Source organism: Silurus aristotelis (genome assembly GCF_946808225.1).
Source record: "Silurus aristotelis genome assembly, chromosome: 27".
In the NCBI taxonomy this organism is placed as follows: domain Eukaryota; kingdom Metazoa; phylum Chordata; class Actinopteri; order Siluriformes; family Siluridae; genus Silurus; species Silurus aristotelis.
Genome location: NC_139600.1, coordinates 3,750,792 through 3,770,382, shown reverse-complemented (window position 1 = coordinate 3,770,382; position 19,591 = coordinate 3,750,792). Strand labels below are relative to the sequence as shown.

The 19,591-nt window shown below is 40.4% G+C and overlaps 1 protein-coding gene across 10 annotated transcripts in view; it reads left to right on the top strand.

Annotated features, from left to right (window-relative positions):
* Positions 1–19,591, top strand: part of LOC310721095 (solute carrier family 24 member 2) — a 62,838-nt gene that overhangs the window by 8,367 nt on the left and 34,880 nt on the right. For 4 of the 10 annotated variants that reach the window (XM_083532388.1, XM_083532391.1, XM_083532389.1 and 1 more), the window contains exons 3-4: positions 15,945–15,983; positions 18,529–18,637. In XM_083532388.1, the coding sequence (XP_083388514.1) occupies positions 15,945–15,983; positions 18,529–18,637 (148 nt within the window). Of the gene's footprint in view, positions 1–15,944; positions 15,984–18,322; positions 18,434–18,528; positions 18,638–19,262; positions 19,344–19,591 lie in introns of all 10 variants that reach the window. The other 6 variants (XM_083532390.1, XM_083532392.1, XM_083532384.1 and 3 more) reach the window with 4 other exon arrangements.

Sequence of the window (19,591 nt, the reverse complement as noted above, 5' to 3'; positions counted from 1 at the left end):
TTATTTATTGATGTTGCCCAGAATGAAGATGGTTTGTGCTTCTTTTTAAGTATTCCATTCCACATTTATTTTCCATTTACTGTTATTATAAGCTCCACTCTTCTGGGAAGATCCTCCACTAGATTTTGTGGACATTTATGGAGATTCACTAATTAACTCAGGTATTTATGTAGGGGAGGTTCACACTCATCCCAAAGGTATTCAATTAGCTTTTAGAGCTCTATAGCAGTAGATCCATGTTTGGAGCACCGAACAATGTAAGGCAGATCTTCATGGAGTTGGAGGTTTGTCCACTTTGTGTCATGCTGCAACAGGTTTGGGTCTCCTCGTTCAAGTGAAGGGAAAAGGTCATGCTACGGCATCTAAAGGCTAATACAATTGGTTTTAATTTATTATTGTTGTAGCATTGAACAGATACATTTGTTGGTTTATTTTTCCTTTTTTTTTTTTTTTACCTTCCCTTCATCCCCACCACCCCCTCTTCCAACAAACACCCCTCCACTACCACCATCACCCCCTGGAGAGTTTAGACATGTTCATGAAGGGGCTTCCAAAGTTTGATGAAAATAGTGCTTAATTGGTGAAGAGCGTACCAAATTTTCTAGGCAAAGAGTTGGCAGGATATAGTATACACTTTGTGTTAACAGTTTGGAGAAGAACCACAAATACCTGGAAAAACCAATGTGCCAATACTTTTGATCCATATAGGTGCACATGAGGATGGGTTCTTGTTTAAACCTGCTTCCCCCCAATCTTTTTTTTTCTTCTCGAAGCATCTCAGAGAGATTTTTTTCTTTGAAGTTTTTGACTTTGGCTCAATCATTATGGGTTAAACGTATATGGACTAATTTCTGGTGCTGAAATTCATATTCTGTAATACTTATTGAAGACGATATCAATTGTTAAAAGTGCTCTCCAAATTGAATTAATTGGTGTGTGCATCTTTTTTAGCACGAATATTAGGAGCCATGCAGCGCTTCATCTATAGATATATAGACTTGTTCACTGCATAGTGTGTAAACCGCTAGAACGGTAAAACAACAACACTTTTATTTGTATACAAAAATTGAGGATTGAAAAAAAGCGTGTAAGCACGTATAATTTCCCCGCAGCCACAGGAATCCACGCTGTGCTGACATTTTAATGATCCTCCTGGGAGCGATGCACAAAATGCTTCTCTCAGATGAATGAATCAGTTTGGTAATTTGGATACAGTCATTGGAAGAAAAAAAATATAAAACAGAATCTTCATGACCATGTATGGATCAGACCTTTTATTTTAAGCTACAACATGATTCTAAAATGTCTCATTGGGCAGTATTTGGATTGTGCTTGTATGCTTGAATAGTTTGGAATAGGGCTGTCGATCGATTAAAAAAACAATCGCGATTAATCGCACGATTTCCACGAGCTATCACGTGATTGATCGCAAATTAATGACACTTTTTTATCTGTTCTAAATGTACTTTAAATTGAAACTTTTCACGTTTTTAATACTCTAATCAACATAGGCATGGACAAATAGAATTTTATTTAATTAAATTTAATTGTTATTGTGCAAGCTACATGTACCAAGCCAATGAAATGCAGTTAGAATCTAACCAGAAGTGCATAAGTGGCCTATGGGAGTGGTATCTCAGTCGGGGTTTCAAGTCCCGGTATCGCCAAGCTGCCACCCTTGGGCCCTTGAGTAAGGCCCTTTACCCTCTGTGCTCCAGGGGTGCTGTATCAGCTTCTATGCAAGCTGGGATATGCGAAGAACAAATGTCACTGTGCTCTAATATATATGTGACAAATAAAGGCTATTCTTCTTCTATTCTATTTATAATAAATTGCAGTGCGATAAATAAAGGTATGGGGTCCATATGTGCAGGGATAAGGAGTGAAAAGTGCTTCACAACGTTCAAGTAAATTAAAGTATATAGCAGGCCACTCAAGATCTTCATCTCCAAACCATGTAAACCAGATCTTAATGGAATTTGCTTTGTGCACAGGGGCATTGCCATGCTGGAACAGGTTTGGGTTTCCCAGTTGAAGTGAACGAAAATTGTATTACACCGCATCCAAAGACGTCTCAAATCGAACAAGATGGCATTGCTCGCTCTCTCTCTCTCTCTCTCTCTCTCTCTCTCTCTCTCTCTCTCTCTCTCTCTCTCTCTCTCTCTCTCTCTCACATTCTCTCGCTTTGAATTGCAAGTGTTGATGAAACACTTAAAATCAAATCTACAAACAATCCCAGCACTAAACATACCATTTTTTTTTGCTGACCTTAAAACAGGAAATGATGGTGAAAGAGATTTTACCAATGGTGGGCCGTGCATTTGGTAGCTGGGCCTTATGTGGGGACGTACCCGACCTAATCCACCTCTTAATACCACCATTATCACGTCGCAATTATAGCAACCATCAATACAATACAAAAACTGCAATATAACAACGCGTGGCATTACAGAGAGAGAAGAATTTCACATATGGAGGTGAAAACCATTTTACTAAATCAAGAAACCCAGTTAAGACTCCAAACCTCCACACTACAACCACAACTGTGCACCTACAACATCTGGAGCAGTTCAGAATCAATATTTGTCTAATAACATGACAAAAACATTAAAATGTAAATAAAATACAACCCACTCACCAGAGATGCAGACTCATAATGTGCAGCGCCCCACAGAGGCTGTAATCCAGTGGTACCGCTCGTATTCACTGGTCTGGAAGTGGCGAACAAACCCTCTTGTCAGGATGTCTAGCTTTTTCTTTAAATCAATTTCTATTCTCGGTCAGCCATTGTGGGCAGAGCGCTACAGACGTGTTTTGCTAGTCAAACTTGGCTGTAACAGTTTTTCTATAAACAACCAACCAGAGAACGGAAAATGCTAATGCTATTCTGGGCCAGCTAGCGAAAATGAAATCTAATTGGTTAAAGAAACAGACCCGTTGCTAATATAGACCATGGTACAACAGCCAGCACTACTGTTTGTGAAGGCTCTGGGCAGATTAGATTGACATGGCAGCACATAGAGGCTGAAATCTGATTGGACAAAATATCTAACATCCACATACACGTTCTGGAAGCAGTACAGCCGAGAGAAACACTACGAAATGAAGAGAATAAATTGTTGGAAATAAATGTATACAATTTCATGGAACAAATATTAGAATTAAGGTTGTAAATGAAGGTCAGTGCTTCTGATAGTGTTTAGGCAAGCAGAGAAGGATTTGCTGGCCCTGACCGCCCACCACTGAAAGAAACATAATATAAAAAATAATATCATGGTGCTATGTAATGGGCAAACAGGTCGAGAAAGTTTCAGGTAAAAATGATGTTCTCCTATAGAAATCAGGCTGACAAATCCAATGGGAAGCCTTGAACTGGCAGAAGTCATTTCGCACAGGTCAGCATACGCCATGTACAGGGCAAAACAGCAAAAGAAACAAGTCTGAAACCAGAAAATCAAAGCACGGATCAAAAGTCTTCTTGATACACAGACAAAAACATTCAAATGGAAGTTCAAATGGAGTACAAATACACAAACTACTCATCAACCAGAAACTGGATGGAGGCACAAACATGACATGAACGGAAACAAAAACACAACATAAAAACACAGAAGTTTGCCAGAGCTCTGTGAGTTGACTTACACTTTGTGATCTCCAACATGCAGCGCTCAATAGAAGCAAGGATCATATCTGATATGCTGTTTTCAATTCACTTTCTAAAAGTTTTTATATCTTTTCGTAGTCCTCTTTAAGTTAAGGATTTTGGGTGCCGTTGCTTTGGGTTGCTAATCAAAACAATTTGTGAGATGATAGTATACAGTACATGGAGCATTCACAATCACTCACAATCTACCAGGAGTAGCCCGTTAAATTATTCCCTAAAGTCTATTCTCTTTATTTTATAGCACTTCTCTTGGTTGTGCTGCTTTCAGTAGTGTCTGTCTACGTTGTCCTATCAGATTTCAGGCATCACAACGCATGTTGCTCGACAATTCTGCTTTAACCAATCGGATTTCAAGTTGGCAACACCAGGGCCATCTAGAAGGCGTCCAATAAGGTAGGCATTTTCTTTCGATTGAATGGTCAGAGAGCTCGCAACCCACATCTGTAGCAAACTGCACAAGCTCAGATCTATCCATTTGTATTTAATAGCTGACGGAGGAGAAGAATCGATTTGGTCGCAGTTTATGGTTCGCAGTTTATGGTCGTAGAATCGATTTGGTTTGCATTGTTTTATGTTGCAACAGGATTTTGCAGGAAAGTTGTCTCATTTCACTGCATTCTGCGTCAGCTATATATAGCAGAAATGTAAAAGCTACTTATCTTGTCTTGACTTGACTTACGAGATGGACTTTTCGAGTAAAAAACAGACATTGTAAGGAAAGTTTGGGCAAAACATGAATCGTTTATACCTTTGCGTTTTCTTTCCTGTAGAATTTGCACAAAAACACATTTTTCCTTCATTTTAAATCCCCAGTAAAACCGTAACGCGTGGAAAAAATACACAAAAACGCACGGGCTGATTTTATGAGGTGAATATGGATGTTTCTGCTAGTGATGATGTATGCGGGTGGTGCAGTTGTGGCTACAGTGAAAGGAGACGTGTTGAATTGTGTTTATTGGGTTTCTTGCTTTATGGCATTAATTCTCACTGTATTCTTACTGTCTATGATGAAGCGCTCTGTTATTCTGCATTTCTCTAAAATATTGATCACATCTGCAGTGTCATAATGATGGTATTAAGAGGTGGATTGATTTCAGGTAGGACAGCACTGAAGGTCGGAGAGTGAAATGCAAATTGGGTTCTTCCTGCTGCGTTATATTATTTGGTCACATCTTTTACATAAAGGTTTCTAAGAATGCTGATCGGTGTGTCAAAAGGAAATTAAGATAAAATCTTTGCAGTACCCCAAATTAAGATGAAATATCATCTAAAACTCCACCCACCAGGTTTTGCTCCACCCCTAAGATGTACAATGCAGCAATGAACCTCAAATTCCATTCTTGCAAATGCGAATTAGAGGATTCCCCTAGCGTGTCTGATCTGGAGTATAACCTCATCACAAAGTCCGTTATAACCTGGATGAGGTGTCTTGGGTGCAAGAAACACTTCAGTCTCCAGGATTCGAGCAAAAAAATCCCTCATACGGATTACCCTAACAGATTATACGCACGTCTTGCAGATTGAATACGGTTGTTTAAATCCTAATTAAAATCCAGTTCGGAGTGTTAACGTTCACAGATGATATCTACCTGCCTGAGGAAATTTTCCTTCCAGCCTAATGCGATTTTAAGAAATAGCCCATGTGGGGCGTGAAACCAAGCAATCAGCCACCGCTGATTACACGCACTGATTGTATTAGTCTTGGAAATAAACTTCACGAGGACTTGAAATTGAACCCTGGTATCACATTACGCTGTTTTAAATATTTCGCCATCTGCTAATATGCCTGTGAATGTGACTGCTTTGTGCGCTATGAGGTCCATAGTTTCCCGAGATGGATTGAATTAAACCGCTGCTAAGTCGATTTTATTCCATATAATAACCAGGTGTTTGTTTATTTATTTATTTATTTATTAATGACGCTCTACCTCTGGATGGAGTTCTTTTCAATTAGAGACCACACTGTGTAGCTGAGGATGGTTCCACATGAACAGCCTGAAGAACTATAAGACTGGATTTTGACTTTAATGAATATCATTAGACTACCACAATGTTTCAGTACAATACATCTCAGGGAGTTTTAACTTCAGTGGCGGCATGTGCATTTTACCCCCAGACATTCAGTGGTGTTGTACTTGAATCAAATTACCTCTTAATATCATCATTATGACGCCACGTCTATAGAAACCATCAATATTATAGAGAAGCGCAGTAAAACAGAGCGCTGCATCACAGACAGGAATCTCATACAGTAAGAATAAATGTCATTACTAAAGCAAGAAACCCAATGAACACAAGAACAAGTCTCCTTTCATTGTAGCCACAACTGCACCTCCCACATTTCCGGTGCAATACACTTTAATAAACTGTCATAAACGGTCTTGAACTGTTTGGGCCGAATTTCCCTCACGACGTCCAGCTCTTCCTAAAAAAGTCCATCTTGTAAGTGTATCTGGGCCCAAATCGGTTTCTTTTCCTTTGTCAGCTTTGGTGCAATGAAAAAAAAAAAAAAAGCTAATAAATCCACATGAATATTTAAGATTGTGCTCATTGCTACAGATGCGGGTTGCGAGCTCTGACTAGTGCGCTCTCTGACCATCCGATCAAAGGACATGAAAATGCTGACGTTATTGTACGCCTGCTAGATGGCCCTGGAGTCAGCAAGTCACAATCTGATTGGTTAAAGCTAAATTTGATTGGATCGAAACTTTAATGTAAAATTACACGTAAAGAGACAACGGTATAAAATGAAGAGTGTATTGGAAGCAATTGAATAAATTTTACAAATTAAAACAAAAGTCAGTGATTCTGATTTTAGTTTAAACATGCAGAAGGCCTTGCTGGCCCTGATGGCCTTCCATTTAAGGATAAGTATACAGGCATCAATGTCCATTGTTAAGTGTTCTACAAATGAAATGAAAACAAAGTTTGTTTTTCTTATAGTAACACAGAGTACTAACACTAAAAACGTGTAAATTCATTTCATTTCAAATTGTAATCCTAGAGCACTTTTCACAATGGATAGTGTCTCAAAGCAGCTTTACCCAATATAAAACCAGTTCACTTATATTTAAATTTTTGTATGGAGAAGATTGTGATAGCAGGAGTGATTTGTGATAGAAGAGTATTTGCAAGAGTGAAAGGGAAAGTTTATAGGACTGTGGTGAGACCTGAGATGTTGTATGGTTTAGAGACAGTGGCATTGAGTAAAAGACAGGAGGTGGAGCTGGAGGTAGCAGAGCTGAAGATGTTGAGGTTTTCGTTGGGAGTGACGACGATGGACAAGATTAGAAATTAGTTTATTAGAGGGACAGCGCATGTAGGACGTTTTGGAGACAAGGTAAGGGAGGTGTGATTGAGTTGGTTTGGACATGTGCAGAGGAGGGACATGGGGTATATCAGTAGGAGAATGCTGAGGATGGAGCCACCAGGAAGGAGGAAAAGAGGAAGACCAAGGAGGAGGTTTATGGATGTGGTGAGGAAAGACATGTTGGTTTGAAAGAGGCCGATGTAGAGGACGGGGGTATGGAGACGGATGATCCGCTGTGGCGCCCCCTAATGGGAGCAGCCGAAAGAAGAAGAAGAAGATTCTTGCAGCAAGAAAGAAACCCTCTTAGATGGTATGAGAAAGAAACCTGGAGAGGAACCAGATTTCAAAAGGGGAAACCGTCCTCATTTCGGTGACACCAAGAGTGTGAGAAGTAAAACATTACAAACACCGTAGTGTGTGATTGAGTTATAACCTTCTACAGTCTTCTACAGTCAGTGGAAGTTGTGCAACCAGGAGCTCTTAAACAACTCATAAATTATCTCAAAATCTGAGATCATAATGGATTTGACACCAACTTCTCCATGCCCATGCCTTTACATGAAGTACTTTTTCTACATTTGCGCACTATACCCTTCAAAATAATCCCGTTGCACAGCAACACTGCGCTCCCAGAGGTCCTGCAACTTCTAGAAATTGTCCTGAAAGTCTTCTTTCGAAGCATGTCAAGCACCTTCTGCGATCCGTGCCGGATCTCCGCAACGGTCTCAAAAGGAGGACCTTTGAGCTGAATCTTCATCTTTGTGGTGAGAATTGCAGACATGGTAACGCACATGGTCAAAATGGCACCAGCTGCACAGCTCTGTCTTTTTTGCACAATGATTTATGAAGGTCGGTGCTCCCTGTGACTGTGCGTGAAGCCTTGTGCTGCCATCTGCTAGCGTGTTACAAAACTAGTCCTTTTGATACCACCTCGTATTTTGAGTCTTGATTAAGAGGTTGTTTATCCCCAAAGCTTTGAGGAGATGGTTATTCAATGTTGATTGAAGAAGTCTTCAGCATCAGCGCCTACACCTGGTTAGGAAGTTTCTGGGTCCAGACCGAAGACTTTGAACATAAAATGACCAGCTAATGTTTTTTCTTTCATTGTAAAAACAGGAAAAGGAAATAAACACATGAAGATGAATTGACCTAGTGAGCAGAATCCCTCAGGATTAGTTTGAGATACTGAGGGTTGAGTCACCCAGCGATTTATTGCTTATGGGCTCGAAACACTTCTATGTCCATGAAGCTTTAATGAGCCTTCAGACTTTAATAAGCTTTTAGTAAAAGCCTGTCACCGTGGAAACTTAACTATGCGTACATGCATGTGTGTGTGTGTGTGTGTGTGTGTGTGTGTGTGTGTGTGTGTGTGTGTGTGCAGCTGTACATGGGTGCACCTTCACATATATAGTATGTCCTGTGCATGTGTGCATGTATAGCCTTCTGATGTGTATGCATGAGCATCTGTGCGTGTGTGTGTGTGTGTGTGTGTGTGTGTGTGTGTGTGTGTGTGTGTGCGCATTGTGTACTGGACTTAATTACAGTTGCTCCGGATCATTGTGTCAGTGCCAGAGCTCATCTCCATCATAAAATGCTCTGAATGACGAATGGAAATGTGCAGCTTGGAGCTGCAGCATGACGCTCGCGCACACACACACACACACACTCGGATACATGCGCACACACACACACACACACACTAACCCACACACATATACACTTGGACGCAGATGTATCATTCGATCAAATACAACTCTGTGTTCTGTCGACTTCCTTATGCAGTTTATAGTGTGTGTGTGTGTGTGTGTGTGTGTGTGTGTGTGTGTGTGTGTGTGTGTGTGTGTGTGTGTGTGTGTGTGTGTGTACATGTATCTAAATAAGATTCACTTCTCAATTTAGTCCAAGGCTGCAAGGTCACCTGTAGATGATGGCGGTGGGGGAGGAGGGCAAAACAGAAAGAAAGAGAGAAGGAGAGAGGGAGGGAAAGAGAGATAGAGAGGAAAAGGGATAAAGAGAGATAGTGATGGAGAGAGAGAAATTTGAAGCTCAATCAATGCAAGCTATTTTAAAAGATGAGGTAATAAGCTAATGTAGTAGGCACTGTACAGCCACTGCACCAAGGACACGGCTTTCCCCTTACTGAAGCATGATATGATCTGCCGTGTGTGTGTGTGTGTGTGTGTGTGTGTGTGTGTGTGTGTGTGTGTGTGTGTGTGTGTGTGTGTGTGTGTGTGTGTGTTTGTACTCTATAATATTTAGGCTGCAAAATCTCTAATATGTCCTTGGTGCAACCATTCTAGAACAACTCCACCATTATTCATTCAGCATCTGCAGTGTGTGTGTGTGTGTGTGTGTGTGTGTGTGTGTGTGTGTGTGTGTGTGTGTGTGTATTTTCTTCCTGACAAAACAGAAAAAAAAAAACCAACTGAAAATCTCAACAAATTTCATCCAAACTCATTAATTAGAAGTCACGAGGGCACAATTCAAGTAGCCTAAACCTTGTTGTCAATACCAAAATCTTTACTGGCCAGAAGGTCGGGGGTTCAAGTCCCGGTATCGACAAACTGCCACTCTTGGGGCCTCTGTATCAAGGCCCTTAACCCTCGGTACTCTAGGGGACCCCAGCTTCCTAACACGGCTGGGATATGTGACGAAATAATTTAACTGTGCTCTAATGTTTGTCAAAAGTAAATGCATGGATTGTTAGTAAGTATAAAAAAAAAAAAAAGGGTTAAAATCCATCTACAGTTTTGTCCAAGGACAAAAGGAACATCTTCCCAGAAGAGTGGAAGTTATTATAAGAGCAAATAGGGACCATACTAAGCTAATGGTCAGGTGTCTACAAACTTTTGTCTGCCTGTCTGTCTGTCTGTCTGTCTGTCTGTCTGTCTGTCTGTCTGTCTGTCTGTCTGTCTGTCTGTCTGTCTGTCTGCCTGTCTGCCTGTCTGTCTGTCTGCCTATAGATTCGTGTTCACGGACACACATTTCCCTCTTTTTTCGTGTTACTCAGCACGACCGCCTCCGTCTGGTTCCGTCTCCATAGCGATGGAGGATCATGGGTAATGCCGAAGGTCATCTTTTTTCCCCATTTTTATCAGAGATTATGGCAGAAAATATAGTCAGATTTAGGTTTAGAGTTATACTGTAATAAACGTGGGCATCCCTATTTACCACGGTCTGCTTAATCAGCAGAGAGAATTATTACCTGTATTTTCACTGGAAGGAACCACCTGACGAAATGTTGAGTAATGGTTCAAAAAATCTATCACAACACAAAACAATACATCGTCATCATCCAGTGGCAGAAAGAAAACTTTGGTGGAGGCACCAAAAAGACTTCCTATTGAAACACATTAGATAGAAAATCAAGGGAAATTCGTGTCTATATACACGAATCAATAGATTACAATTCGTGACTGTATCACGAAAGGTTGTGAGATTGCGCAGTTAGATTATGTACTCTATGTATGACTTTCTCGCAGGTTCCTCATTCCTCATTTAGTACATGGTGGGTGTGAGTGGATGTGTGGTTTTGGCGCTGCGTAATAGAGAAAGAGCAGATTGCAATCAGGTTCTGTAATTACTTCTGCAAAAGGCTAATTATCGAAATGACTGAGCTGACTCACTAAAATCACCCAAATGGATGTCTAGAGGCTTTAGTCTGGGCCCAAGAGAGGATCTCTGACTGTATTCAAGGTTTCAAGGTGATCTCGACATGCATGCATGTATAGCTGAGGTGTGTGTGTGTGTGTGTGTGTGTGTGTGTGTGTGTGTGTGTGTGTGTGTGTGTGTGTGTTGACTAAGAGCTGACTCACTGTTGTGCTGTAAATTTAGCTGATTTCACCGTGAAACTAATTAAACCACTAAAACAGGCTGCACTTATTTTTTTTTTTTTTAGATACAGTGCATATGCTGTACTTGTTGAGTCATGCAAAGGCTAAATAGTTTTTTTATTATACGAGTAAATATCCATTAAGCATAGACAAGAACTGCTTTAATAAACAGCTTCAGTGGGGCAGTCTGTTACTGTAAAAAGACCCATTAAGGTATTTTTGAAATCTCAGAAATAAGAAAATAAAAAATCCAAATCCAAGGAGATGCTGGAAATCCAATAACCTGTGCATCGGCATAAAAGTTAACGATGCGATGCAGCGATATTAAAGTGTGCATCAGTTGCCATTTGTATTTTGAGGAATAATTTTTAACATATTTGCGTCTGTCAAAAAAAATTCAATTCTTTATAATTATTAGTAGTACTTTTACTATTCACAAAAATAACAATAATTTGTCAGATATTTTAGATAGATTTCTCCTCGCTAAACCCATTCTCGAGCGCGTTCTCTCGGAGAATATGACGTATCGCAACGTTATGGACGGAGACAGAGGCGTGTCTTGAGAGTCACATAAAATACAGATTAACATGGCAGAGGTAGAGCTGCATCTTCCTGTAGACAGAACAGGAAAACAACTGGTTTTATTTCATCTTTTTTTTTTTTTTTTTTTTTGACACACAAGGAATTTGGTTCCAGCTGTTGGTGACTCTAAAAAAGTACAGACATAAATAACACTATACTATACAACACAATACACACAGTCCATGACCAGATATAAAAATGTCTTGAAAAATTTATTGAGTAAAAGTAAGATATTTAACTTTAAAATATAGTAAAGTAAACGTCTTTACAAATGGAAATACTTCAGTAAAGTACAGATACGATAAAAGCATTTACTTCCTTACTATCTGCCACCGATAATCATATATTTTAAGGAATTTTGAACTGAGCTAGCGGAAAGGATTTAGCATATCTTAAGATCCTGATTATACAAGTTAACAAAATAGTGGGGAAGTGTTTGGGTAACCAACGCGGGTAACAGGAACCCAGTAGGAGCTTAATTTGGTTTATAATAGGATCAAAATATGACAAGAGATGATGAGGAAAACTGTTAACAAACTAAACCGCATAATTTCAGCCTCAGATGCCCTGCTATGGAGTAGTCTTGGGAATCCCCAGTTTAGTCCACTCCATAACCTTGGCATGGCAGCGTAGTTTCCTCTATCTTAAACCTATTGTCTGTGACCTCTACACTAAGAACAGCCAATTATAAAGCAGAATTTTATACAAAAAATTTATTTCCCAAGATACCATGTACCTCCAGTTCTATCTGCAGAACATACAGCACTTATTGCTCGTGTACAAAATATTGTAAAAACGAGCACATCCAGTTTCTACTTCCTCATCTGGCCTGATAGACATGACAGACAGCTCTCGGGGTTATTTTCGGAGATCTCGCTTGTCTGAGACGAGAGGTAAATGTCTAGTGTTTACACCACATCCAAAAACAAATCACTAATGATGATAATGATACAGAACGACAATTGTACAAGTTTGAAATTCGTATGGTGTTAAACTAATGTTCGCAATCTAAACACGAACTTAACACAAACCACAGACGAACACAATCAGGCAGTAAAACAAGAACTGGACGCAAAATGGTGACATGAAAAGAGGAAACTATGACCGCTTGGTTAGCATCTGGCAGAGCAAAAATCATAGAGAAACGGTCCTTATGACACCAAAGAATGAAGTTGCATATTCTAGGTAAATCTGGCAACACATTTCGTCACGGACGTTGATCAAACAAGCCAAAGTTCTACATATCCTTTAGCTGTTTTTTTTTTTTTACGACAGCAAAAGGGCAAAGCGGCTGCGTTCGTCATGATTTTAATTAAAGCACACACTGTGCTATACACGAGGCACCAAATACCACGAAGAAACTAGGCCTGAACCCACAGCTGTTTTTTTTTTTTTTTTATTATTATTATTCATTTATCGCCCATCTGTTTTCTTTTCCGTCGCAAAGAAACGAACACAGCACGAGTTCTTCTCCTTTTTTACATCACATTACTTCAACACCAAGTTTTCTGGCTGAAACCTTCCACAGCTCACTTGTTTTTTGAATCGGTGTCAATTTATCACCGGATTTACCCATAATCCAAAGCTCTATCTGTGAGTGTGCAGTGTGAACTTGGGTAAGGTATCGGTCCAGTTAAAAAAGGTAGAAGGGTAAAGAGGGCTTTTTACATTTTTATGCCATTTGGCAGAAGGGTTAAGGGCCAAGCTCAAGGGCCCACCCATGGTGCTGGGATTTGAACTTACAACCTTACCTAAACTTATTTGTGGCATGTATCATATGAATAATCTACTGTTTCACCTATTTCCATCTCTTTTTTTTTCTAATGACTGAAAATGTTTTGAGGTTTTAGAAGTTCACGAATTCATGCCGTTTCCCCTCAGGGTTTGTTTCTGAAAGCTAACATTACAGAACAGTGAAATTCTTCCTTCGCATATCTCAGTAATGTTGGAAAGATGGGGTCAGCCATGATACATTTGCTGTAGAGAGGGTTAAGGGCCTTGCTTATGGCCCCACGGATGGCAGCTTGGTAATTCTGGGACTTGAACCCCCCGACCTTCCATTCAGTAACAGAGAGCCTTAACCACTGAGTGACCACAGCACACTTTAAATGTGCTGAAAATGAACTTGAACTGAGCTGGCAGATAGGATTTAGTTGTGTGAGGACCATGATTATAATTTCTGTGGACGGAATCAAAAGACACTGGCCGATCGTGAGTGTCTGTGAGCTCATGAATGCAGAAGGGGGCAGATAGCACTTTCCTCCGAGTGTGGTCTAAGGGTTGGTGTGTTGGTTGTCCCTCTTTCCTGGTGCATTTGAATTTCCAGGAGGGCAAAATAGGAAAAAAATGGTGCTTGTGTAACAGACAGTGAGTAGACATCAAGGGTAGCAGGAACCCACTATGAGCCTTATTGGGCAAATCACATTGCTGGATTTATAGACTGAGTCAAAATACTGACAAGCAAAAAGTTACGGAAAAGTAAAACCAGACTAAACCTGAACATACCAAATACCAAAGTCAGAAGAGAAGGTTCAGGACTCTGTGCCATGTTCCTGCCACATACTTTAAGCCCGAACTGCCCCAGTTATTCCCACCTCATAAGCTTGGCAGAGTGCAGTTTCCTCCATCTCAAAAGTCCAATATTAACCATCCAGCCATACAATATACATTAACACAAGATAACACAAACTAGCTAGAACAAACAGACCTGCACACGAGGTAATGCAAAGACTGTGAGCGTCTGTGTTTAAGACTCTGTCCCGATGGGTGTGTTTAGGGTCTGTTGGGTCTTGCGCTGCTTTGTTGGCGACAAGGCCAATAATAAGGTACCATAATTAGTCTCCTATAATAAGATCTACTTGAAGAAAATCAGGCTATTAATTAGCGAGCGACTTGATTTGTTGTGTGTGTGCGTGTGTGTGTGTGTGTGTGTGTGTGTGTGTGTGTTTTGTACCTCTCAAAGTCGTTGATTGTCAGGAGTCTTTGAGGGCCGAATGGAAAATCAGCAGCGGTTTAAAAAAAGATGATGGACTTCCAATTGGAAAGGTCATAGGTTTAATTCCCAGCACCATGAAGCTGCTACTGCTCAGTGGATAAGAGCAGGGCCCTTGAACAAGGCCCTAAAGTGGTAGTGGGGTGAAGGGAACTGGTAGGAAAGTGGTTAAGATGTTGTCCTTCTGATCGGAAGGTTGTGAGTTCACACCACCACGATAAATCCCCTTGTTGTATAAATGAAGTAATTGTAAGTCACTGGGTGAAAAAGAAATCTGCCATTTGCCATTAAAAAAGGCTATGAAGTCTGTATTTGCTTTTACACACACACACACCCATAAAAAAATCTGTTTGTGTGTGTGTTTTGGTGTTTGCTGATGCACCACTTTTAGAGATCTTTATACAATGCATTAAAAAAAAAGAATATCGACATCAATTTCCCGAGCCTGAGGGCGTTGATCCTCCACCAGCCTGCTGACCATAGCTTTAAAAGTCCTCCTCCAGCCAGCAGCTTCAGAGTGAGTGAGCTCAACGTGTGGCGGTTTCACTGGGTCGTGATGGACAGTGGTATTTTTAGCAGTTTTGTGCGTGCACCCCCCCACCACCACCACCACCACCACACACAGAGCGATATCGCTGTGTCCGCAAGATTACAGCTCAATAAAAGTCTTTCGGGGGAGCTGGAGCATCAAGAGGCAAGGAATTGATTTTTGCTGCATTTTAAAACCTGAGGGAAATGACCTTCCAGAAACCTCAGCTCAGGCTAATGTAGCGCTAAGCACTAATGCCGCTCCCCTTTCCATTCCAGTATGGGGGAATATGGAAAAGGGGGAGTTGGTCGGTATTGAAACTGGTCCTAGATAAGTAAAGATGTAGAGTAAATTCTTGCAGGACTTTAGATTCATTCGATTCAGATTAACAAACTAAAACTTATGGCGTTAGCAAAAAAAAAAAAAAACATTTACAGCATTTGAAAGGTTAAGGGGCTTTGCTCAAGGGCCCAGCATTGGTAGCTTAGTGGTTAAGGCATTAACCACTCCAGATCCAAAGGTAGTTCAAATGCCAGCCACACCAAACTGCCACTCTTGGGCCCCTAAACAAGGCTCTCAACCTTCAACTGCTCAGTTGTATGAATGTGATAAATGTAAGCCCTGGATAATGGCATCTGGCAAATGCCATAAATGTCACGACTTTCTGATCAGAAGTCCAACATTTCAACCAGTGAGCTACCACCTCCCCAATATCCCCAAAATTCAATTCAGTTCACACACACACAAACACACACACACACACACACACACACACACACACACACACACACACACACACACACACACAAACCGTTCAACTCACTGCACTTAAGGTTTAATGATACTTGATGTAACGGAGTAACAAACCTCAGTCACCTGACTTGATTTGTTGTGTGTTTTGTTGTGTGTTACGTGGAGTCTTTAACGTTCACTCGTTCCCGTCTCACGTCCTTGTCTTCTGTTTCTCTTTCTGCCTTTGTACCCCTCTCTCTCTTTCTCTCCCTCTCTCACGCTTTTGTATTGTTTCTGTAAAGGTTAGTCCAGTGCCAACGGAGGACGAGAGCAAGTTGTCGGTAGGTCCAGTCTACGTCTTTTGTCTGCATGTTTCTCCGTGTGCTTGTTGGTTGTGTCTTGTTTGTATGCGTGTTAGCTAATGGAAAAACATGATTCCCATTCAGATAAGCTACTAGACAACATCCAACTACACAACATGCTGTTACACAACATCCATCTACACAACATGCTGTTACACAACATCCATCTACACAACATGCTCTTACACAACATCCTGCTAACATACATCCAATTTCGCAATCTACACAACACTGCTATGCAACATGCTGTTACTCAATATACATCTACACAACATACTGCTACACGACATGCTGTTACTCAATATACATCTACACAACATACTGCTACACGACATGCTGTTACACAATATACATCTACACAACATACTGCTACACGACATGCTGTTACACAATATACATCTACACAACATACTGCCAAACGACATGCTGTTACACAACATACATCTACAAAACATACTGCTACACGACATGCTGTTACACAACATCTAACTATACAACATGCTGTTACACAACATGCATCTGCACAACATCGATATACACACCATCAAACTAAAAAACTTGCTGCTACACAACTATGCAACATGCTGTTACACAACATCCATCTACACAACACTGCTATGCAACCTGCTGTTACTTAATATACATCTACACAACATACTGCTAAACGACATGCTGTCACACAAATACATCTACACAACATACTGCTAAACGACATGCTGTTACACAACATACATCTACACAACATACTGCTAAACGACATGCTGTTACACAACATCTAACTACACAACATACTGCTACACTACATGCTGTTACACAACATCTAACTACACAACATACTGTTATACAACATTCATTTGCACAAAATCCATCTACACAACATACTGCTACACAACATGCTGCCACACAACATCAACTACATCCTGCTAACATACATACAACTATGCAACATGCTGTTACACAACATCCATCTACACAACATACCGCTACACAACATGCTGTTACACAAAATCCATCTGCACATCTATCTACACAACATCAAACTAAACAACATGCTGCCACACAACATCCTGCTAACATACATCCAACTGTGCAACATGCTGTTACACAACATACTGCTACACAACATGCTGTTACACGATATCCAATTACACAACGTCCAACTACACAACAAGCTGTTATACAACATTCATCTGCACAAAATCCATTTACACAACATACTGCTATACAACATGCTGCCACACAACCTCCAACTACATCCTGCTAACATACATACAACTATGCAACATGCTGTTACACAACATCCATCTATGAAAAATTCTGCTACACAACATTCAGGTAAACTACGTCTATCTACACACTATTCTGCAAAACCACATACAACCACAGGAAGTCTCGATATATGGTTTCTTTTCGGCTTCTCCCGTTAGGGGTCGCCACAGCGGATCCTCCGCACGTTTGATTTGGCACATGTTTTACGCTGGATGCCCTTCCTAACGCAACCCTCCCCAATTTATCCGGGCTTGGGACCGGCACTAAGAGTGGCTGGGGATGGTTCCCTGACCGGGAATCGAACCCGGGTCGCAGCGGTGGGAGCGCTGCATCTTAACCACTAGACCACCAGGGGACCTGTCAGGAAGTCTCGATATACACATCCTAAAAGCATTTTACACACAAACCAGCTACACAACATCCAGGCAGTTTAAAACCTTGTGGAATGGAAGCATGAAAAGCTTGTTGATAATCACAGAGTCATGTTGATGACATACACATTTGTTTTTTACAAGGAGAAAGTTGTGTGTTTTCAGAATCAGGTTATGCTGATCTGAATTCTATGAGTTCTTCACTCAGATGATGCAGATGTATAGTTCAGGTTCTAAACTTCCCAGATTGATCTCAGCAGTAGAGTCTGATGGACCAGAAACTCCAAAAAAATGTCAATGGAGGACAGAAAATGGCTGAAAAGCACACGGCACCATGTGGTCGGATTAGTCAATTTTTTTTATTTTTAACTAATCGAATTTTCTGATACAAGCAGATACAAAAAACCAACATCTTGACTTCCTATTTGAAACATTGTTACTGAAATGTTCATACTGTACGACTTTAACACTTATGTAACACAACAGTTCATGCTCAATTTTTATGTCATTATTGCCCTTCGAAACGTTTCAAGGTTTATGAATAAGCACTGTCTCTCACACACACAAACACACACACACACACACCTGCAGAGAGTCTCTGCAGCTGACTCCTTCAAATTTAGCTGACGTGTTGCCATGGCGGCGAGCCGAACGGTGCCCTTTTCCTCCCCTCTGCAGATCCGTGCTGCTTTCCCACATCAGCAGGCTCTGCTCCCTTCACCCTCACCCCTACATCCCATCACCCCATTCGAACATGGGTCATTCACTTCAGGATGTTCAGATGTTCAGGTGACTCCTGAATCAGGGTTTGATACATCATCATCTTTTCATGATCAGTCATTGTAGAGAGACATTTGATTGACAGGTTTCTCATCCAATCACAGGCCAAGCCACGGCTGCAGAGAGGCGGGAGCTCGGCATCGCTGCATAACAGCCTGATGAGGAACAGCATCTTTCAGCTAATGATCCACACACTGGACCCGCTTAGTGAAGGTAACACACACCAACACACACCGACACACAAAATAAATCGAATGATCACTTGCACCGAAAAATTGGATTAAACAAGCGTTAAAAAAGGAGCCACAAACAAACAGATAAACATCTTTTATCAATTAATATTAGTTATTTTATTAATATGCACTTAACATCCAGTTTCACGTTTCCTCTTACAATAAGCTCCACTCTTCTGGGAAGATGTTCCACTAGATTTAATAGAGATTAGTGAAGATTCATTCATCCACAAGGTCTTCATGAAGCTGGTTTTTATATATATTATATTACATATATATACTCATACATATTAATGATTGATATGAATTATTCATATTTTAATAAAATCCAGGGGTAATTATTTTCAGTGCATGTGTTCATTTCATACTTTTAACGATACCTACAATGATCATTTTCTCTCTGTTTGCTTTGGATTTTTATACTTTTCATATCAAGTTGTTCTGTGGAACGTGTTTTGCTACACGTCGGTCTTCACGTTCCAAGAATTTCCCTCCGTTCATTATTTCCTTACTGGAACAATTTCGATGGTAATTAAATATATAGCTTTATGTCCTCGATTGATCTGGAAGCACGTTTTAAAAAAGGAATCGTCGTTTTATTTCAGCTTATGACTTGTTAATGATTGCTAGAGGAGCTTCACTGTTAGTCACGTCAGCATCAGCCGTACAGTTTATGTATAAATGTGGTGAGTAACGAGTGTGAATGAGTCAGAGTGTGTGTATAAAAGCTGAGGTGCAGAAATAATAGTGTGTTTGTGTGTGTTTATATTATAATGTACATGTATATATACATACACACAAACACACATTTTCTCCACATGATTGAGCACAGTTTCGGCCTTCACACGTCTTCAAAACATAGGGTGGGATGTGGCAGGAAAACAATTTGGGGGGAAAAAAAATGTAAAATAAATAAATGATGGATAAATTAAAA